At 36.4% G+C, this 24353-nt stretch overlaps 1 protein-coding gene across 5 annotated transcripts in view; it reads right to left on the bottom strand.

Moving 5' to 3' along the window:
- LOC105500020 (DTW domain containing 2) overlaps positions 1-24353 on the bottom strand; it is a 474953-nt gene that overhangs the window by 269068 nt on the left and 181532 nt on the right. The window contains exon 7 of one of the 5 annotated variants that reach the window (XR_011624753.1): positions 3393-3522. The exons of 3 other annotated variants lie outside the window; for them this stretch is intronic. Coding sequence is in view for 1 of the 2 variants with exons in the window: in XM_071098565.1 (XP_070954666.1) it covers positions 3463-3522 (60 nt within the window). In the remaining variant the exon portion in view is untranslated. Of the gene's footprint in view, positions 1-3042; positions 3523-24353 lie in introns of those variants that run through there. One more of the 5 variants, XM_071098565.1, reaches the window with a different exon arrangement.

The following is a 24353-nucleotide window of genomic DNA, read 5'->3' as shown; positions in this document are numbered from 1 at the left end:
TCACTGCAAGCTCCGCCTCCCGGGTTTACGCCATTCTCCTGCCTCAGCCTCCCGAGTAGCTGGGACTACAGGCGCCCGACACCGCGCCCGGCTAGTTTTTTTTTTTTGTATTTTTAGTAGAGACGGGGTTTCACCGTGTTAGCCAGGATGGTCTCGATCTCCTGACCTCGTGATCCGCCCGCCTCGGCCTCCCAAAGTGCTGGGATTACAGGTTTGAGCCACCGCGCCCGGCCTCATAAATTATTCTTAAGGATTATTCTCAGGAATAATTATTTTGTTTGGTCTACATAACCCTAAATAGTGGTAAAATATATAGTAGTTTAAAACATGGTTAGGGGCCCAATCTAGAATAAAGAAAAACTGCCTGTGAGTAAAACAGTCACACATATTTTAGACACGTCTCACATCCACCAGTGTGAGTCGAGTGCAAAGGGTTACTGTAAACTGACCAGGTATTTGGAGGTCATCTTCAAACCCACATCAAACCACATCACCTCAGGGCCAGTTCTAGGACCCTTCACGGGTCAGGCTAATTTCCCTTGGCCCAGCATAAGCTGGCTCTTTCAGTTTGCACAGCAATGCTCACACACTCTAGCCAAAAAAGCCTTCAAAGCATTTCTTTTTGAATGAGCATAAAGTGCCTATTGAGACCAAGAAAGCCTCTTTATGATGGAGTTGACCCTACCACACTGTCTGCATTCCCCAGAGGTATGGACAGTAGCTAGAGCTGAGGAAATGTCATTCAGCAGTTTTTTGCAAATGAAGTTGGAGAAATTTGCATGATACATGTGGAGCCAATTGTTCATATCTAAGCTTATTAGCTGTTTTCCTCCTGAGAGCACAAAAGAGTTACTGAGAGTGAAAAGAAGTTCCATTGGAGGAGGGGAAACCTGAGGGGCCTCCCTGAGTACTCTTCACTGCAGGCTTCATTTCATTCCCAATGACTTCTGCAGAGGCCGATTTAAAGAAGGTCACAGGTATTTACCTTTCTTCCCTGTCTGTTTCAATCTGTTTTATGGAGAAGGAGTGAAAATGCCAATGCCAATGCTCATTCTCGAGCCCTCGGTGCATTCGTTCTGCAGATTTTTTTAATGAAAGGGTAGACTTTTAAAACAACAAAATAAAATGTCATTGGAATAGATTTAAGCTGTACTTCAACTTAAGATAGATTTCATTCTTTAGCTTAGACTGGATTACATTCACCCAGTGCTGTCATTTCTTACTAAGGGAGGAGACCACCCCTCATACTGTCTTATTCCCAATTTCTGCCTCCAAACAAAGAAGAAGTAAAAACTAAAAGGCAAAAATGAAATCCACAAGCAGACAGCCCGGTGCCACACCCTGGGCGTGGTAGTTAAAGATTGACCCCTGACCTAATCGGTTATGTCATCTGTAGATTTCAGACATTATATAGAAAAGCACTGTGAAAATCCCTGTCCTGCTCTGTTCCATTCTAATTACTGGTGCATGCAGCTCCCAGTCATGTACCCACTGCTTGCTCAATTGATCACAACCCTCTCACATGGACCTCCTTAGAGTTGTGAGCCCTCAAAAGGGACAGGAATTGCTCACTCGGGGAGCTCAGTTGTTGGAGACATGAGTCTTGCCGAAGCTCCCAGCTGAATAAAGCCCTTCCTTCTTTAACTCGGTGTCTGAGGGGTTTTGTCTGTGGCTTATCCTGCTACATTACAAGTAATGCTCTGTCAGTACAGAGTAGTGAGTAGTGGTGGGCATTTATGGCCTAACACATTCTTAAATATCTCCCATCTCTGATAGTACTGAAACACTGCTCACATAAAGAACTGCAAAAAACATAAATAATTCTATTAAAAAACGGGCCAAAGATCTGAATAGACATTTCTCAAAAGAAGACATACACATAGCCTACGGATATATGAACAAATGCTCAACATCACTAATAATCAGAGAAAAGCAAATCAAACCACAGTGAGATATCATTTCACCCCAGTTAAAATGGCTTTTATCAAGAAGACATGAAATAACAGATGCTGGTAAAGATACAGAGAAAGGGGAACCCCCATACACTGTTGGTGGGAATGTAAATTAGTATAGCCACTATGAAGAACAGTATGGAGGTTCCCCAAAAAACTAAAAACAGAACTACAATATAATCCAGCAATTCTACTATTGGGCATATATCCAAAAGAAAGGAAATCGATACATCAGAAAGACATCTGCACTCCATGTTTATTGTAGCACTATTTACAATCGCCAAAATATGGAATCAGTCTAAGTATCCATTAACACATGAATGAATATAGAAAATGTGGCAAATATGCACAATGGAATATTATCTGGGCATAAAAAAGAGTGAAATTCTGTCATTTTCAGCAACATGGGTGGAACTGCACGTCTTTATGCTCAGTGAAATAGGCCAGGCACACAAAAACAAGTATCACATGTTCTCATTCATATGTGGGAGCAAAAAAAGTGGATCTCATGAAGATGAAGAGTAGACTCATGATTACCAGAGGCCAGGAATGATGGGCAGATGAAAGATGAAGAGAAGTCAATTAATGAGTACAAATATGCAGTTTGATAGAAGAAATAAGACTGTTAACTATTGTTTACAGTAATCTATTGTACATTTCAAAATAGCTAGAAGAGAAGAACTGAATGGTTCCAGCAAAAAGAAAGGACAAATATTTAAAGTGACAGATATCCTAGTTTCACTGATTTGATCTTTACAAATTATGTGAATGTACTGTATTGTCATATGTGCCCCCAAAACTATGTATATCTATTATGCAACAATGAAAAAATTTTAATTTGTCTAAAGTTGTGTGTGTGTGTGTGTGTGTGTGTGTGTGTGTGTGTCCCATAGTAACCTATGGGTTCTTCAGTGTTTTATGCCAGCATGGTGTCATACCAAAAGATATTTTAGTTTTGCATCTAAAATACTTGAAAAATAACTTAAATATTTATAATACACCTTGCAAAAAAATGATAAAGAAATATATTTAGTGGAAATTCTTTCTTTTTTTTTTTTTTTTTAAACAGAGTCTTACTGTGTCACCCAGGCTGGAGTACAGTGGTGCAATCTCGGCTCACTGCAACTTCCGCCTCCTGGATTCAAGCGATTCACCTGCCTCAGTCTCACAAGTAGCTGGGATTACAGGCATGCACCACCACTCCCGGCTTATTTTTGAATTTTTAGTAGAGATGGGGTTTCACCACATTGGTTGGCCAGGCTGGTCTCGAACTCTCGACCTCAGGTGATCTGCCAGCGTCGGCCTCCCAAAGTGCTGGGATTACACGCATGAGCCATCACGCCCAGCAGTGGAAATTCTTAAAAGTGCTTTTAGCTCATTTGAATTAGTCATTCAATCTCTCACACCTACAATTCTCCCCTACCCCAGATAAATACTTACCCCTCACTCAGTCCCTTCAAACCAACAACACTTATTCCTCACTCCACTTTCTTTTTGGTCCTTTTCCATATCAAATGTGGCTGTTATTCCAATAAGCATCAGTGATCTTTAGCATGTCTTCCCCACTAATCTGTAGGCAGAGTGAGAGAAATAACCATGTCTTTCTTCTTTCCCTCTACATCCCAGTGTGAAGAAGAATGTGCTAAATATAGTTCACTGAACACATTCACACACATACACTCATACCTACACATAATGTTTTACAGAATTTAATTAATCCTCTATATACCTTTCAATCATTTACATTGTACACTGTGAGCAATTTTCTAAGTCATTACAATAATTTTCTACAGACAACTTCTTACTGGTTACATAATATTCCGCTATAGACCTGTTTCATAACTTCATCACTTCCCTATCTGAATTTTTTTTACTTTTGTCTGCATATATAATGCAGCAATAAACATCATTGCACATGATTGTATATCTAAGATATTCCCTTAGAATGATTTTCTAAAAGTAGGACCATTGGACTTGACTCAATATGAACTTTTTAAGGTCTCAATATAGACTGCCAAATTGCTTTATAGAACAGTTGTGACAATTTCATTCCCACTGCACATAAATGTGCCCTTCTACCTGACCCCTTATTTACACAGAGTACTGGAGGTTTTTTGTTTTTATCTTTTCAAAATTGAAATTTGAGAAACAATATATTTATTTTGGATATTTTATTACCTTCAATAAGCACTCACTTGACCTGGGAGGCAACATGTATTAAATCCTATATAATAAATTATACATTTAAAGTTTCCGAGGTGACCCTATGTCCAAGTTGATATCTTACATTTTTTTTTTTTTTGAAAAAAGGTGGACTATAAGTGAATGCATCCTCCATGTTCTTAATGTGCACCTCACTAGTGCTGCCAGGAGAGATAGTAGAAGACTGTCCCATGTGTAATAGAAACATGTAAGAAAAACTTTGGAGAGAACACAGAAGATGTTTTGGAGAAGAAAAATAATCAAAAGGAGTTTTTAATCAATGTTCTTTAACAGGTAGACCATGAAGGTAAATGCGTGTGCTAGACTGTTACGGGACTGCATCAATGAGTCACATATCCTGGAATCCAGGTCCTTTCTTGCTTTTCTTTTTATTTATTTATTTATTTTTTAGAGATGGGGTCTCGCTATGTTGCCCAGGCTGGCCTCAAATTCCTGGACTCAAGCAATCCTCCCACCTCAGCCTCCCAAAGTACTGGCATCACAGGCAAGAGCTACCGTGCCCAGTCCCAGGTCCTTTCATAGTCCTCTCCCACATTGACTCTGAGCTTAGTTCATGACCTGCTTTGGCCAAGGGAACATCATCAAACATGATAGAGCAGAATCTTTGTAAGTGCTTGTCCAATGGGATTTGCCCATCATCATGTGAAAAAGCCCAGGGGAAAGACACAAAGACAAAGAAGTTTAGTCATACGAATCCCAACTGAGGCACCAGACACATGAGTAAGCCTGTGTTAGACCATCTAGTCCCAACCAAGCTACCAGCTGACTGCAGCCACGTGAGTGAGCCCAAAGGAGACTAATGAAAATATCATCCAGTCGCATTAGTGTTGTTTTCAGTGACAAATTTAGATGGTTTGTTAGACAGCAATTGATAACTGATCCAACACACCCTAGGACAAGAAATGGCACTTATCCAGCACTTACTAAGTTCTTAAGAGTGCACAACCCTGAGAAAAAGACTTGCAAATTAAATCAAGATAACTATGGTGTGGAAAGAGCTGTAATATTTGATAGATAAGGGCACAAAGGAAGGAGTCCTCTGCTTTGGTTAGTCAAAGACTTCACAGAAAAGAAAATACATGAATTTTGTCTTGAAAGATAACCCAGCTGATTAAAAATAAAAAGATTCGAATAGGTACAGAAAACAATGAAGGTATAGAGGTGAGAAATCAACAAGATGTTCAGAAGCCTGTGTATGATTTTATCCAGTAAAAGTAAAGGTAGGTGTTTCAGAGAATGAAAAGATGAAGCACTTTAGACTCAGATAAGGATTAAGTAAATTCTTAGTACCCCATTTTATGAATTTTAGGTGAGAATGTCAGAATAGAAGTCAGTCTGTGCTCTTAAGTCTACACTATTTTGCCTCTCTAAAATTTCCAATACACTTCTGCAGCATCTAAATGCATCAGTGTTCTATAAAGTATCACATTTCAGTTTGAACATAGGTGATAAGGCATTAACAGGAAAAGTATTCAGCAGTGTTAGGTCATATCTCACCTTGGATAGCTCATAAGTTCATTCCAGCAAATTCCTCACTGAATGTCTAATATCTAAACATCTAATTCAGCAAAATTTTAGAAAAATGTTCTCAAGATTTTTATGGAAATCTGATACGACTTAACCCACGAATATAAAAATTTGCTAAATATAAAAATTTAGCAAGATTTGGGATATAGATATAGAGACCAGAATGACATCCAACAAACATGAAACCAGCAGCAATAACCTTTAAAAGGGTGTACTAATTGTTTATACCAATTATAGGATTAGATCTAAAGTTGTTTTAAACAAGCCACACAATTTTTTGATATGCATATACTTGACAGTAAAATGAAGCAACAGCAGCATTTAATCCTTAGCTGGCAAGAGCAAATTAATTATTAAATCTCTAAATGCTATTTCCACATAAAGGCAGGATCTTACATTCGTAAAAATATAATGTAAAAAAATAACAATAATATGAAGACAAAGTCAAAATTTAGTTTGTAGATATCCATGCTGGTATTGGCTGTTCAACCACTATTGGTGTTTGTAAAAAGAGAAAGCCATAACTTGTAATTTGATCTTGGAAAATGTGCAACGCAGTAAGCTCCAAGACCTGGCCCTCCACAGAGATACACACTACGAACATTAACTGACACCAGAATAGATTGAGTTCCCCTTAACCTCATCAGCTGTTTATATTTACAGAAGAGTCTCCTTTTACTCTAGATAAGGACTGACAGATCATGCAACAAATTACTAAGGGTCAATAGAACAAGAGTTAGCAGTTAATCGATTGCAGAAGGAAAGCTTCAGTGAAAGAAGACAGACCTGTTTTCTCAGGATAATCAAATGCCTGACTCATGTAGACTCATAAAATTGACTTGTTTTTTTTTTTTTTGGTTTTTTTTTTTTTTTTTTGGTCTAATTGACTGACACCTGGGTATTATATAAACCTTAGGTGTCCTCAAGATAAGACTTAAAACTATACTACTAAAGCCTGACATCTAATTACTTTTGTACCACATGAAAAAACAGCCCAATGAAATGGATGGATGTCTTTCTCATCAAGACAAGCCTTTGCTTTGAAAGAATCAAGGAGCTCTGTATAAGCCCTATTGAGAACACCTTATATAAGTCATGTCAATGAGATAAAATTTTAGCTATAAACAGTAAAGAAGCTATAACTACAAAATACATGGCACACATAACTATCACTCTGAATTCCATTTTGCCTATTCAAAACTGATCATATTATGGTATATTATAACTTTCGTTTCATTTTAAATTATAGAATATCAGACTTAGGAGGGACTTCAGAACTTTTCTAGCCCAGTAAGTCACCTAAAAAAGAAACCTCATATACAGTATCTCTGAAGATCACACATAAATGTACATGATGAAAAGAAACAGAATAAAACAGATTATAAAGTTGAAAAACTCAAATCAACCCATTTCATTTCTGAATAGTTCTAATTATAAGAAAATTATCCCATGAATTCGGGCTAAATAAGATTCCTGAAGTTCTACTCAGTGGCACCTTCTGGAAATTCATCTGATGAATGTAGGACATTTGGTCTTGTGTGTATACCAAGCTGTATAACTGAACTTGTTACGCTTTGCTCTTGTGAAACTCTTAGTATTTGTTATTTAAGGAAGCCTCAGATCAATTTCTATATTTACATACTAAGATTTTTCAAATGTTTCATTACACATTCTCAAAATGAGTAGTTTTTAGATATTTTTGATCCAATACCTCCATTAGTAAATATTTTTAAGCATGCTCTCAAATATATAAATATATATTCATATTTATAAGTATATAAATATATGTTCATATTTATAAGTATATAAATATATGTTCATATTTATAAGTATATAAATATATGTTCATATTTATAAGTATATAAATATATGTTCATATTTATAAGTATATAAATATATGTTCATATTTATACATGTATATAAATATATGTTCATATTTATACATGTATATATATATTCATATTTATAAATATATAGTCATATTTATAAATTTATAAATATATATAAATTGCATACGTTTTTATACAATTAAATTAGTATAAGACATATACCAATATAAATTTTTAATAATGTCATTTAGAAAAATAAAGAGTTCTAAACCACCCATTAAACACAGTAGGTTATACACACACATTTATCTCTATCCTCATAAAAATGACAGTAAAAGATCTAAAGATGACAAAAAACTGAAATCTTGTAGGTCATGGAGGGAGGGGGCTTATTCAAAGAAGTGAAGTAACCAGAAAGGCAGCAAGTCAGTTCACAACACAAATTTGCAGGAAGACTTAGAGCTACAGACCCAGGCCTGGCCCAGAACCAGATCAGCTCCCATGGACTCAGACTTCAGGATAGCCCCCAAGGACCCCAATCCCAGGCCCATTCTCATGAACCCAGATGTCTTCCAGAGGGATGTCCCACCAGGGACCCATTGGACCCTGCACCAGACCAGAACCTACACATCCAGGCTCCAGGTCCACCTTCAAAGACCTAGCCACCATACCTGTCCACACAGACCCAACTTCAGGCCTACTTCAGTGGAACCAGGACTCAGGACCACTCCAGGTAATTCAGGCACTAGGCTGGCCCCTGTGGATCCAGGTACCAAAACCACATACCTGCTGATTCAGACATCAGTCAAGTCTACCCAAGAAGTTCAGTAGCAACCACAGAAATGAACCCTACCAGTCAGCCCACCAAGAATCTCTGAATGAGCTGACTGGTAAAGGACTTTACCTGTCAAACCCAGTCTTTAAAGACTGGAATAGATGTCTACTTCTTCAAATGTGAAATCACCAACACAAGGCAATAAGGATAATGAATAATATGACCAACGAAACAAAATAAAGCACCAGTAACTGACCCTAAAGGAATGGAGATCTATGAAATGAGTGGCAAAGAACTCAAAATAATTGTCTTAAAGAAGTTCAGTGAGCAGGAGAACATAGAAAGACCACTAAATAATATCAGCAAAACAATACTTAGCAAAATGAAAAGTTCTACAAAAAGAAACCATAAAAAAGAACCAAACAGAAATTCTGGAGCTGAAGAACACAATGACTTTGCTGAAAAATTCCATCAGGAGCTTCAATAGCCAACTCAGTCAAATGGATGAAAGAATCAGGAAGCTCAAAGACAGGTCATTTGAAATTACCCACCCAGTCAGAGGACAAATAGGAAAAAACATTAAAAAGTAAAGAAACCTATGGAACACTATCAAATAAACCAACACACATATGGTGGAAGTTTCAGATGGAGCAAAGAAGAAGAAAGAAGCATATTTAGAAGAAAGAAGCATAGTTTAAAAAAAGCATATTTAAGAAACAATGACAGAAAACTTCCCAAATCAAGGAAGGGAAATAAATATCCAGATCCATGAATAGCAAATAGATCAAATATAAAGAGATATTCAACAACACACATTATAATCAAATTCTCAAAGTCAAAGAAGAAAAAAAAGAGAATCTTGAAAGCAGCAACAGAAAAGCATGTCACATACAAAATAATCCCCATTAGATTATCACCAGCTTTCTTATTAGAAACTTTGCAGACCAAGACAGCATGGGTTAATATACTCAAAGTGCTGGAAAAAAAGGGCTGCCAACCAAGAATACTATACCTAGCAAATCTGTTTTTTTCAGAATGAAAGAGAGATGAAGACTCTTAGACAAAAATAAGCTGAGGGAGATCATTACCACTAAAATTGCCTTACAGGAAATGACAACAGGAGTTCTTCAAGTTGAAATGAAAGAACACTAACAAAATAAAAACATATGAAAGTATACAACTCACTGTAAAGTAAAAATATAGTCCAATTCAGAATACACTAATACTATAATGGTGATGCATAAATAATTTTTGACTCTGAGGTAAATGTTAAAAGGCAAAAGTGTTCCAAATAACTAGAGTTTTTAAAAGGTGTTAATGGATACATAATATAAAAATGTGCAAATTGTGACCTTTGGAGTAAGGAGAAGTTAAAATGTTGAGTTTTTGTACGTTATCAAAGTTAAGTTGTAATCAGCTTAAAATGGATTGTTTTAACTATACAATATTTTATGTAAGCCTCATGGTAAACCCACACACAAACAAAATCTGTACTAGATACACAAAAGATAAATAGACAAAAGAAGAAGAAAAGAACAAGTAACTATAAAACAGTTCAAAACAATCAATAAGAACACATGGACACAGGGAGGGGAACATCGCACACTGGGGCCTGTCAGGGAGTCAGGGGCTTGGGGAGGGATAGCATTAGGAGAAATACCTAATGTAGATGACAGGTTGATGGGTGCAACAAACTACCATGGCACGTGTATACCTATGTAACAAACCTGCACATTCTTCACACGTATCCCAGAACTTAAAGTATAATTTAAAAAAAAAAAAACAGTTTAAAACAGTTAACAAATAGCATTAGTAAGTCCTTACCTATCAATAATTTCTTTAAATGCAAATGGACTAAACTCTCCAATCAAAAGACATACAGTGGCTGAATGGATTTAAAAACAAGATCAAACCTTATGCTGCCTATAAGAGATTAATTTTAGATTTAAGCATACACATATGCTAAAAGTGAAGGGATGGAAAAAGATATTCCATGTAAATGGTAACCAAATGAGAGCAGGGGTAGCTATATATCAGAAAAATAAACTTTAAGTAAAAAACCATAAAAAGAGACAAAGAAGATAATTACATAATGATAAAAGGGTCAATTCATCAAGAAGATACAAAAATTATGATTATATATGCACCCAACATCAGAGCACCTAAATGTATATAAAGCAAACATTAATAGAACTAAGGGGAAAAAATATGCAGCAATACAATAATAGTGGAAAACATAAATAACCCACTTGCAACAATAAACAGATCATTGAAATAGAAAATCAATAAGGAAATAGTGGATTTGAACAACACAATAGACCAAATGTACCTAACAGGCATATGCATATATTCCATCCAACAGTAGCAGAAGACACATTCATCTCAAGCACACACAAAATTTCTCCAATATAGGTCATCTGTTAGTCCAGAAAATAAGTGTTGAAATTTTTAAGAAAACTGAAATTATATTAAGCACTCCATAATGATATGAAAGCAGAAATCAATAATAGAAGAAAAATTAGAAAACACACAAATATGTAGGAATCGACCAATACATTCCTGAACAACCAATCAAAAAACATCACAACAGAAATGTTTTAAAATACCGCGAGTAAAAGGAAAATGGAAACACAACATACCAAAACTTAGAATATGCAATGAAAGCAGCACTAAGAGGGAAGTTTATACTGATAAATGCCAATAGATCTCAAATTTAAATACCTGACTTTCAACCTCAAAGAACTAGAAAAAGAAAAACAAATGAATACCAAATATAGCAGAAGAAAAGAAATAAACATCAGAACCAAAATAAATGAACTAGTGACTAACAAAAAAAAAAGTAAGAGATCAATAAAATTAAGAGAAGGTTTTTTGAAAAGATGAACAAAATTGACAAACCTTTAGATTCACTAAGAAAAAGAGAGAGAAGACTCAAATAAATAAAATTTTAAATGAAAAAAGGGACATTACAACTGAAAGAAAATAAATATAAAGGATTGCAGGGCACAGTGGCTCACAACCGTAATCCTAACATTTCGGGAGGCCAAAGTATGAGGATCACCTAAGCCTAGGAGTTCAAGACCAGCTCAGGCAATATAGTGGAACCCCGCCTCTACAAAAATTAAAATTAAAATTAAAGAAATTAGCCAGGCATGGTGGAATGTGCCTGTAGTCTCAGCTACTCAGGAGACTAAGACAGGAAGATTGCTTGAGCCCACGAGGTAAAGGCTGCAGTGAGCCATGATTGCACCACTGCACTCCAGCCTGGGCAACAGAGCAAGTCCCTGTCTCAAAAAAAAAAAGAAAAGAAAAGAGTCACAAGAGACTACTATGAACAACTATATACCAACCAATTGGACAAGCTAGCAGAAAGAGTTAAATTATTGGAAACATACAACCAACCAAGGCTGAATCACAAAGAAATAGAAAATGTGAACAGAAAAATCAGTAAGGAGATTAAATCAGTAGTCAAAATTATCTGAAGAAAGAAAAGCCCAGGACTCGATGACTTCACTCATTAATTCTATCAAACTTTTAATCAATGCCAATTTTTCTCAAACTCTTCAAAAAATTGAGGTGGAGGGAACATTTCCAAATTCATTGTGTAAGGCCAACATTACACTGATACCAAAGCCACAGAAGGACAGTACAAAAAAAAAAAAAAGAAAATTACAGAACAATATCCCTGGCAAATACTGATGAAAAATTTTTCAGCAAAACACTAGCAAATGGAATTCAGCAGCACATTAAAAAGATCATGCACTGTGATCAAGTGAGACTTATTCAGCAGTACAAGGATAGTTCAACACATGCAAATCAGTAAGTATGATAAACCATATTAACAGAATGAAGAATAAAAATGTAGAAAATAATTTATATAATTCAATGTCTTTTCTAATTTTCTCAATAAATTAGGTATAGAAGAAATGCACCTCAATACAATAAAGACCACATATGACAAGGCCACAGCCAATATCACAGTCAGTGGTAAAAAGCCAAAAGTTTTTTCTCCATAAACAGGAATAAAACAAGGATGACCACTCACCATTTTTATTCAATATAGTATTGAAGCGCTAAGCCAGAGGAATTAGGCAAGAGTAAGAAATTAAAGGTATTCAAATTAGAAAGGTAGTAAAATAGTCTCTTTGCAAATGACATAATCATATATATAGAAAATCCTAAAGACTCAACCAGAACACTGTTAGAACTAATACACAAAGTCAATAAAGTTGCAGAATACAAAATCAACAAACAAAAACTAGCTACATTCCTGTACAGCAACTATGAACTCAGAAATAGAAACTAAGAAAATAATGCCATTACAATAGCACCAAAAAATAAAATATTTAGTAATAAATTTTACCAAGAAGGTAAAATATCCATACACTGAAAATTATAAAAGAAACTAAAGAAGATAAAAATCAATAGAAAAGTATCCTGTGTTCATGAATTGGAAGAATTAATATTGCTACAATGTCACATAACCAAAGTGATATACAGACTCAGTGTAATCCCTATCAAATTCCAATGAAATTTTTCACAGAAACACAAAAAACAACCTAAAATCCATACATTAGGACAAAAGACCCAGACTAACCAAAGCCATCTTAAGCAAGAACAAACCTAGAGGAAACACATTACCTAATATTAAAATATACTACAAAGCTATGGCAATCAAATCAGTATGATACCAGCATAAAAAAAGACAGTAGACTGGCTGGGCGCAGTGGCTCACGCCTGGAATCCCAGCACTTTGGGAGGCCAAGGCGGGCGGATCACCTGAGGTCAGGAGTTCGAGATCAGCCTGGGCAATATGGTGAAACCCTGTCTCTACTAAAAATACAAAATTAGCCAAGCATGGTGACACTTGCCTGCAATCCCAGCTACTCGGGAGGCTGAAGCAGGAGAATCTCTTGAACCTGGGAGGCGGAGGATGCGGTGAGCCGAGATCGCATCATTGCACTCCAGCCTTTGCAACAAGAATAAATCTCCATCTCACCAAAAAAAAAAAAAAGACAGTAGACCAATGGAACACAGTAGTAGAGAGTTCAGAAATAAATCTACACATTTATGCAAAATTGATCTTAGGTGAAGTTGCCAAGAATGCAAAATGGGAAACAATTGGTCTCTTCAATAAACGGTGCTGGACAAACTAGACATCCACATTTAGAAGAATAAAACTGGACTCTGATCACACATCATTAAAAAAAGCAACTCAAAATGGATTAAAAAGTTAAATAAAACATGAAATTGTGAAAGCATTAGAAGAAAACTTAGGGGAACAGCTATTTGACATTGGTTTGGGCAAAGATTTTCTGGATATGACCCCAAAAGCCCAGTCAACAAAACAGACAAATGAGATTACATCCAAACACCAGCAAACTAAACTTAACAGCTCATTAAAAAGATAACTCACTATGATTAACTGGATTCATACCAGGGATGCAAGAATGGCTCAATGTATGTAAATTAATAAACATAATAAATACAATTAACAGAACCAAGAACAACATTCATATAATCACATTTTTATTATTATTATACTTTAAGTTCTAGGGTACATGTGCACAACGTGCAGGTTTGTTACATATGTATACATCTGCCATGTTGGTGTACTGCACCCATTAACTCGTCATTTACATGAGATATCTCTCCCAATGCTATCCCTTCCCCCACCGCCTCCCTACAATAGGACCCGATGTGTGATGATCCCCTTCCTGTGTCCAAGTGATCTCCTTCTTCAGTTCCCACCTATGAGTGAGAACATGCGATATTTGGTTTTCTGTTCTTGCGATAGATTGCTGAGAATGATGGTTTCCAGCTGCATCCATGTCCCTACAAAGACACAAACTCATCCTTTTTTATGGCTGCATAGTATTCCATGGTGTATATATGCCACATTTTCTTAATCCAGTCTGTCACTGATGGACATTTGGGTTGATTCCCAGTCTTTGCTATTGTGAATAGTGCTGCAATAAACATATGTGTGCATGTGTCTTTATAGCAGCATGACTTATAATCCTTTGGGTATATCCCAAGTAATGGGATGGCAGGGTCAAATGGTATTTCTAGTTCTAGATCTTTGAGGAATCACCACACTATTTTCCACAATGGTTGAACTAGTTTACAATCCCACCAACAGTGTAAAAGTGTTCCTATTTCTCCACATCCTCTCCAGCACCTGTTGTTTTCTGATTTTTTAATGATTGCCATTCTAACTGGTATGAGATGGTATCTCATTGTGGTTTTGATTTGCATTTCTCTGATGACGAGTGATGATGAGCATTTTTTCATGTGTTTGTTGACTGTATGAATGTCTTCTTTTGAGAACTGTCTGTTCATATCCTTTGCCCACTTTTGGATGGGGTTGTTCTTTTCTTATAAATTTGATTGAGTTCTTTATAGGTTCTGGATATTAATCCTTTGTCAGATGAGTAGATTGCAAAAATTTTCTCCCATTCTGTAGGTTGCCTGTTCATCCTGATGGTAGTTTCTTTTGCTATGCAGAAGCTCTTTAGTTTAATTACATCCCATTTGTCAATTTTGCCTTTTGTTGCCTTTGCTTTTGGTGTTTTAGACATGAAGTCCTTGCCCATGCCTATGTCCTGAATGGTATTACCTAGGTTTTCTTCTAGGGTTTTTATGGTATTAGGTCTAACATTTAAGTCTCTAATTCATCTTCAATTAATTTTCATATAAGGAGTAAGGAAAGGATCCAGTTTCAGCTTTCTACTTATGGCTAGCCAATTTTCCCAGCATCATTTATTAAATAGGAAATCCTTTACCCATTTCTTGTTTTTGTCAGGTTTGTCAAAGATCAGATGGCTGTAGATGTGTGGTATTATTTCTGAGGACTCTGTTCTGTTCCATTGGTCTACATCTCTGTTTTGGTACCAGTAACATGCTGTTTTGGTTACTGTAGCCTTGTAGTATAGTTTGAAGTCAGGTAGCGTGATGCCTCCAGTTTTGTTCTTTTGACTTAGGATTGTTTTGGCAATGCGGGCTCTTTTTTAGTTCCATATGAACTTTAAAGCAGTTTTTCCCAATTCTGTGAAGAAACTCATTGGTAGCTTGATGGGGATGGCATTGAACCTATAAATTACCTTGGGCAGTATGGCCATTTTCACTATATTGATTCTTCCTATCCATGAGCATGGTATGCTCTTCCATTTGTTTGTGTCCTCTTTTATTTCACTGAGAAATGGTTTTTAGTTCTCTTTGAAGAGGTCTTTTAATCCCTTGTAAGTTGGATTCCTATGTATTTTATTCTCTTTGAAGCTATTGTGAATGGGAGTTCATTCACGATTTGACTCTCTGTTTGTCTGTTACTGGTGTATAAGAATGCTTGTGATTTTTGCACATTGATTTTGTATCCTGAGACTTTGCTGACATTGCTTATCAACTTAAGGAGATTTTGGGCTGAGACGATGGGGTTTTCTAAATATATAATCATGTCATCTGCAAACAGGGACAATTTGACTTCTTCTTTTCCTAACTGAATACCCTTGATTTCTTTCTCTTGCCTGATTGCCCTAGCCAGAACTTCCAACACTATGTTGAATAGGAGTGGTGAGAGAGGGCATCCCTCTCTTGTGCCAGTTTTCAAAGGGAGTGCTTCCAGTTTTTGCCCAATCAGTATATTGGTTGTGGGTTTATCATAAATAGCTCTTATTATTTTGAGATGCGTTCCCATCAATACCGAATTTATTGAGAGGTTTTAGCATGAAGGGCTGTTGAATTTTGTCAAAGGCCTTTTCTGCATCTATTGAGATAATCATGTGTTTTTTGTCTTTGGTTCTGTTTATATGCTGGATTACATTTATTGATTTGCGTATGTTGAATCAGCCTTGCATCCCAGGGATGAAGCCCACTTGATCATGGTGGATACGCTTTTTGATGTGCTGCTGGATTCAGTTTCCCAGTATTTTATTGAGGATTTCTGCATCGACATTCATCAGGGATATTAGTCTAAAATTCTGTTTCTTTGTTGTATCTCTGTCAGGCTTTGGTATCAGAATGATGTTGGCCTCATAAATGAGTTAGGGAGGATTCCCTTGTTTTCTACTGATTGGAATAGTTTCAGAAGGAATGGTACCAACTCCTCCTTGTACCTCTGGTAGAATTCGGCTGTGAATCCGTCTGGTCCTGGACTTTTTTTGGTTGGTAGGCTATTAATTATTGCCTCAATTTCAGAGCCTGCTATTGGTCTATTCAGGGACTCAACTTCTTCCTGGTTTAGTCTTGGGAGAGTGTAAGTGTCCAGGAAATTATCCATTTCTTCTAGGTTTTCTAGTTTATTTGTGTAGATGTGTTCACAGTATTCTCTGATGGCAGTTTATATTTCTGCAGGGTCAGTGGTGATATCCCCTTTATCATTTTTTTATTTCGTCTATTTGATTCTTCTCTCTTTTCTTCTTTATTAGTCTTGCTAGCAGTCTATCAATTTTGTTGATCTTTTCAAAAAACCAGCTCCTGGATTCACTGATTTTTTGGAGGGTGTTTTGTGTCTCTATCTCCTTCAGTTCTGCTCTGATCTTAGTTATTTCTTGCCTTCTGCTAGCTTTTGAATGTGTTTGCTCTTGCTTCTCTAGTTCTTTTAATTGTGATGGTAGGGTGTCAATTTTAGATCTTTCCTGCTGTCTCTTGTGGGCATTTAGTGCTATAAATTTCCCTCTACACACTGCTTTAAATGTGTCCCAGAGATTCTGGTATGTTGTATCTTTGTTCTCATTGGTTTCAAAGAACATCTTTATTTCTGCCTTCATTTCGTTATGTACCCAGTAGTCATTCAGGAGCAGGTTGTTCAGTTTCCATGTAATTGAGCGGTTTTGATTGAGTTTCTTAGTCCTGAGTTCTAGTTTGATTGCACTGTGGTCTGAGAGACAGTTTGTTATAATTTCCGTTCTTTTACATTTGCTGAGGAGTGCTTTACTTCCAACTATGTGGTCAATTTTGGAATATGTGTGATGTGGTACTGAGAAGAATGTATATTCTGTTGATTTGAGGGGAGAGTTCTGTAGATGTCTATTAGGTCTGCTTGGTGCAGAGTTGAGTTCAATTCCTGGATATCCTTGTTAACTTTCTGTCTCGTTGATCTGTCTTATGTTGACAGTGGGGTGTTAAAGTCTCCCATTATTATTGTATGGGAGCCTAAGTCTCTTTGTAAGTCTCTAAGGACTTGCTTTATGAATCTGGGTGCTCCTGTTTGGGTGCATATATATTTAGGATAGTTAGCTCTTCCTGATGAATTAATCCCTTTACCATTATGTAATGGCCTTCTTTGTCTCTTTTGATCTTTGATGGTTTAAAGTCTGTTTCATCAGAGACTAGGATTGCAACTGCTGCTTTTTTGTTGTTTGTTTTCCATTTGCTTGGTAGATCTTCCTTCATTCCTTGTTTTTTGAGCCTATGTGTGTCTCTGCACATGACATGGGTCTCCTGAATACAGCAAACTGATGGGTCTTGACTCTTTATCCAATTTGCCAGTCTGTGTCTTTTAATTGGACCATTTAGTCCATTTACATTTAAGGTTAATATTGTTATGTGTGAGCTTGATCCTGTCATTATGATATTAGCTGGTTATTTGGCTCACTAGTTGATGCAGTTTCTTCCTGGCATCGATGGACTCTACATTTTGACATGCTTTTGCAATGGCTGGTACCTGTTTTTCCTTTCCATGTTTAGGGCTTCCTTCAGGATCTCTTGTAGGGCAGGCATTGATTATTCTAGTTATCCATTCCTCCATTCTTTCTTCAAGATTTTTAGTTTCTTTGCACCAGTTACATAGTTCCTCCTTTAGCTCTGAGAAGTTTGATCAACTGAAGACTTCTTCTCTCAACTTGTCAAAGTCATTCTCCATCCAGCTTTGCTCCGTTGCTGGCAATGAGCTGCATTCCTTTGGAGGGGGAGATGCGCTCTGATTTTTTGAATTTCCAGCTTTTCTGCATTGCTTTTTCCCCATCTTTGTGGTTTTATCTGCCTTTGGTCTTTGATGATGGTGACATACTGATGGGGTTCTGGTGTGGGTGTCCATTCTGTTTGTTAGTTTTCCTTCTAACAGTCAGGACCCTCAGCTGTAGGTCTGTTGGAGTTTGCTTGAGGTCCACTCCAGACCTGTTTGCCTGGGTATCAGCAGTGGAGGCTGCAGAAGATAGAATATTACTGAACAGCAAGTGTTGCTGTCTGATTCTTGCTCTGGAAGCTTCATCTCAGGGCTGTACCCTACCGTGAGAGGTGTGAGGTGTCAGTCTGCACCTAATGGGGGATATCTCCCAGTTAGGCTACTCAGGGGTCAGAGACCCACTTGAGCAGGCAGTCTGTCCATTCTCAGATCTCAACCTCCATGCTGGGAGATCCACTGCTCTCTTCAAAGCAGTCAGACAGGAGCATTTATCTCTGCTGAGGTTTCTGCTGCTTTTTGTTTAGCTATGCCCTGTCCCTAAAGGAAGAGTCTACAGAGGCAGGCAGGCAGGCCTCCTTGTGCTGTGGTGGGCTCTACCCAATTTGAGCTTCCCGGCAGCTTTTTTCCATATGATCATTTTAATAGATGCTAAAAAGCATTTGATGAAATTCAATATGTCCTTATGATAAAATCCCTCAACAAACTGGGCATAGAAGAAACATACCTCAAAATAACTAAGGCCATATATAACAAAACCACAGCTAACACTGCATGAAATGGGGGAAAATGAAAAACCTTTTCTTTAAGATCTGGAACAAGACAAAGATGTCCACTTTCACCACTTCTATTCAACATAATACTGGAAGTCTTTTCCAGAGGAATTAGACAAGTAAAAGAAATAAAGGGTATCCAAACTGGAAAGGAAGAAATCAAATTAGCTTTGCTTGCAGAAGACATGATCTTATACTTGGAAAAACCTATTTTCCACCAAAGAACTGAGAGAACTGATCAACAAATTCATCAAAGTTGCAGGATACAAAATCAACTGCAAAACTTAGTAGCATTTATATAAGCAAATGACAAACCATCTGAAAAAGAAATCAAGAAAACAATCCTATTTACAATAGCTACAAAGAATGTAAAATACCTAGAAATCAATTTAATTAAAGAAGTGAAAGATCTATACAAGAAAAACTATAAAACACCAATGAAAGAAATTGAAGAGAACACACGCAAAAAAGGAAAGATATCCCATGCTCATGGATTGAAAGAATTAATGTTATCAAAATGTTCCTACTACCCAAAGCAATATACAAAGTCAATATACCAGTGATAAAATACCAATAACATTCTTCACAGACAGAAAAGAAATAATCCTAAAATTGATAAGGAACCACAAAAAAAAAACCTCAAATACCCAAACCAATCCAAAAGTAATCCAAAATAGTAAAAGGAACAAAGCTGAAGACATGACATTATCTGACTTCAAAATATACCACAAAGCTATAATAGCCAAATCAGGATGATGCTGACATAGAAACAGACACATAGACCAATGGAACAGAACAGAAGACACAGATATAAATCCCCACATTTATAGCCAACTCATTTTCAAAAAAGGCACCAAGAACATACAATGAGCAAAGGACAATCTCAGTAAATGGTGAGCTAGACATAGTGGTGCACGCCTGTAGTCCTGTCTGTTTGGGAGGATTTGGTGGGAGGACTGTTTGAGCCCAGTAGTTTGAGGCTATTGTGAGTGGTAATTGTGGCATTGTACTCCTGTCTGGGCAACAGAGCCAGCCATTGACTCTAAAAAAATAAAAAATAAAAAAATAGTGCTGTGTAAACTGAATAACCATATGCAGAAGAAAGAAACTATACTCCTATCTCTCAACACACACAAAAATAAAATCAAAATTGATTAAAGAGTTAAATATAAGACTTGAAACTATGAAACTACTAGAAAAACCACATTGGTGAAATGCTTCAGGTCATTGGTCTAAGAAAGATTTATTTATGTAAAACTACAACAGCACAGGCAAGCTAAGCAGAAATAGACAAATGAGATCACATGAAGCTAAAAAGCTTCTGCACATCAAAGGACACAACAAAGTGAAGAGATAACCCACAGAACGGGAGAAAATATTTGCCAACTATCCATCTGACAAGGGATTAATAAACAGAATATGTAAGAAGCTTCAACAAATCAGTAACAAAAAACATAAATAATTCTGTTAAAAAATGGGCCAAAGACCTAAATAGATACTTCTCAAAATAAGACATACACACAGCCTACAGGTATATGAACAAATGCTCAACATTACTAATCATCAAAGAAAAGCAAATCAAAACCACAATGAAATATCATTTCTCCCCAGTTAAAAGGGCTTTTATCAAGAAGACATGAAATAACAGATAATGGCAAAGATACAGAGAAAGGGGAACCCCCATACACTGTTGGTGGGAATGTAAATTAGTACAGCCACTATGAAGGACAGTATGGAGGTTCCCCAAAAAACTAAAAACAGAACTACCATATGATCTAGCAATTCTTCTATTGAGTGTATATCCAAAAGGAAATCAATACATCCGAAAGACATCTGTGCTCCATGTTTATTGTAGCACTTTGCAATAGCCAAAATATGGAATTAACCTAAGTGTCTATATACAGATGAATAGATACAGAAAATGTGGATGGAACATTACTCAATGGAACATTACTCAGCTATAAAAAATGAAATCCTGTCATTTGCAACAACATAGATGGAATTGGAGGTTATTAAGTGAAAAAAGCCAAGCCCAGAAAGACAAATGTCTCGTGTTCTCACACATATGTGGAAGCTAAAAAAGTGGATCTCATGAAGATTGAGAGTAGACCAATGGTTATCAGAGGCTGGAAAGGGTAGGGAGTATGAGGGGATGTAGAAAGGTTGATTAATGGGTACAAATACTCAGTTTGGTAGAATATATAAGGCCTACTGTTTGATAGATCAATATGGTGACTATAGTATACAATAATCCATTGTATTTTCAAAATAGCTACAGGAGAAAAATTTGAATGATTTCCACATAAAGAAGACAAATTTAAGGTGATGGATATCCCAATTTCACTGATTTGACCTTTACAACTCATATGAATGCATTAAATTATTACATGTACGCCCTCCCTCAGCCCACCCCCTAAAAAAAAGAAATATAGAGGTAAGTGGCAAAAAAAAAAAAAAAAACACCTCTGGGGAAAAGGAATGGGGGTGGTAATGGATGTAAACACACAACACTATATTTCTGTTATAAACTTCTTTTCATTTTTATACTCTATATGTATTTAACTTACATACCAAAATAAGTTACAGAAAAAAATAATAATTCTAATATTTTTTTAGAACCCAGAGGATTGTGAACTAAACTGTGTATACTCTACTTTGGAGACAACCATTTTAAACAATATGACAAATAAGAACCTATTTCAACAGCAAAACCTCCTAGGAGCTCTGTAACTGAGAAGAGGTCATAGAAAGAGAATACAGAGAGAATACTCCAGACATCTCAAATAATGCATGAAAGACCTTTCATACTGAACCATGTAGTCTGCCTAGACTGAGCTCTAGGAATCCAGCAGTCCAGTGTCCTTTCCCTGCACAAAAACAGAGATTCTCATTTCATGGTGTGCAGAAAAACCACCTGGAGCATTAGTTAAAAATGGAGACTCCATACTCTGCAAGGCTCCAAAGATTTCTATTCAATAGAGAATATAACATTGGAACCCAGGAATCTTCATTTTTATAATCACCACAGGTGATTTTATGACTTTGATGCCCAGATCTTAAGAAAGAATGTCAGGTGCTCTTCCTAAGTTCCATGCTGTAGGGCAGGGATTGGCAAACTTTCTCTGTAAAGTACCAGATAGTTAATATTTTAGGCTTCAACAGTCATACAGTTTCTATTGCAATTACTCATCTTCACTGTTGCAGTGTGAAAGCAGCCATGGATCATATGTAAATGAATGAATGTTACTATGTACTAATAACAATGTAGTTATGGACACTGAAATTTGGATTTTATATTATTCTGACATGTCACTAAAACTTATTCTTCTTTTGATTTTTTTTAACTACTTAAAAGTATAAAAAAAATTCTTAGCTCCAGGGCTGTAAGAAAACAAGTATGGGACTGATTTGCCATCAGGCAGTAATTTGCTGATGAAAGGTGACAACCAATGAGTGCATGGGGGCAAGGAAGCTCCAGAAACCAGAGTTAGAAAATAAATCATTCATTCTCCTTGTCATTCATTTGATAATATTTATATATGACAATATTGGATATAAGGATTAATAAAATTATTTCATTACATGAAGCTGTTTTAGAGACACTGACCCCTGTAATTAAATGTATGTTCATAAGCATCAGTTTTTAGGGTTATATACAGAAGTATTCCTATGACCAGAATATTAGGATAATTCTTTCCTCAGAGTTAAGGCTTCCATAAAGATGGTCTGGCGTCTGTGAGGTTTTACTTGTCTTATATTTTCAAGCACCCACAGTTAGATTAGCAAGCATTCCAATTAAAGTTTAGCTTCTAAATCACCTAATTAAGCTTTTTTCTCTTTAATGTTTAATATAAAAATACATAGACCAGGCTGACATATATCACAATGTTTACCATCAATTTTTATCATTATTCTAGATTGTTTTGTGACTAACCAAATAAACTAATCTGTATATTTTTGTATCTTCAAGTTATAAATGGAAGTGTTTTGAAGGAATATAATCATTTAAGATGACTTCAGAAATAAAATGTGTATATTAAGGGCTCAAATTATATATCTTTGATTTTATCATGAAAAGTGATTAATGATTCCAAAATTTAGTGCAACTTAATGGTCTGTTAGAGCTTAAAAATAAAAAGCAGCAGATAATTCTGCACAGCTTTTGCAGACCTCAGTCAACACTGAAATAATAATGTGGCCTTGGAAATGAATCTGTCTACAATCTGTTAGCAGCTCTGCCCCATTTTCCTCTTAGGTACCACTTCACATGCAGATAAACAGCTTTCAAAAAACCAGTGAAACTTTGGTTTGTCCCATTCTGAGTGATTCTTACTGATTTGATTAATTATCCAACCTTAAAATTCCTTAAAAGACACTCAAAAATTATGCAAATGTCAACAGCAGTCAGCAGAGCAGATGTGTAGAAATGTAGACAAGAAAAGGCGGCGCTGGCATTTCAACTCTATCCTCGGTTTGTCTCATAGGTACCCTGTGTTATTTCCAATTCGATCTGAATTATTCCCTGAAATCTCCCTCCTCTCCCTTTCTTTCAATCTCCTCTCCTTCATTCACTCACTCTCATTTACTATTCCACACCCACCCTACTCTTGATGCTCTCCAGAAAGGCTAGCCCCTTCAACATTTTTACATTCATCTTCCAACATTAGATTACTTCTTCAGATGCTCACTCTATAACACTTTTAACACACTCTTTCAATTAGGAGTAAAAATAAAAAGAAAAGAAAACATTAAGATCTCACATAAAAACTCTTCCAATTTATAGGAAAACAACAGAAATATAACCACTTTTGCTTTAGTCTCTGTCATGAATCGCCAATATCCCCTATAAACATTAACTAGAGAGATAAAAACAATGATGGAGTGAATGCTGTGGATCCTGCCTACAATCTTAGCACTTTGGGAGGCTGAGGCCAAAATGCTTGAGGCCAAGACTTCAAGGCCAGCCTGAGCAACATAGCAAGACCCCATCTCTACAAACATTTTTTTTTTAATTAATCAGATGTGTTGGCACGTGCCTGTAGTCCCAGCTACTTGGAAAGCTGAGGTGGAAGAATCACTTGAGCCCAGGAGTTCAAGGCTGCAGTGAGTCATGATCATGCCACTGCACTCCAGCCTGGGCAACAGAGCAAGACCCTAATTCAAAAAATAAATAAATATAACAATGGAAGGTGAGCTGCCTCTGAATCTGAGATTGATTAGATTCAGTGCTTCATAGAGTTTCACTGATCTGCTGCTTCTGTTGTCCCTTATGATAGTACTAACAAACTCTTAAGAGTCTATTCATTCTTTAGTTGGTTGCTATACATTCCTTAATGTCTGTTCAAGACAGACACTATTCCTTCAAACCAATTTGTT

Source organism: Macaca nemestrina, chromosome 6 (assembly GCF_043159975.1).
Source record: "Macaca nemestrina isolate mMacNem1 chromosome 6, mMacNem.hap1, whole genome shotgun sequence".
In the NCBI taxonomy this organism is placed as follows: domain Eukaryota; kingdom Metazoa; phylum Chordata; class Mammalia; order Primates; family Cercopithecidae; genus Macaca; species Macaca nemestrina.
This window is presented reverse-complemented; position numbering and strand designations above follow the sequence as displayed.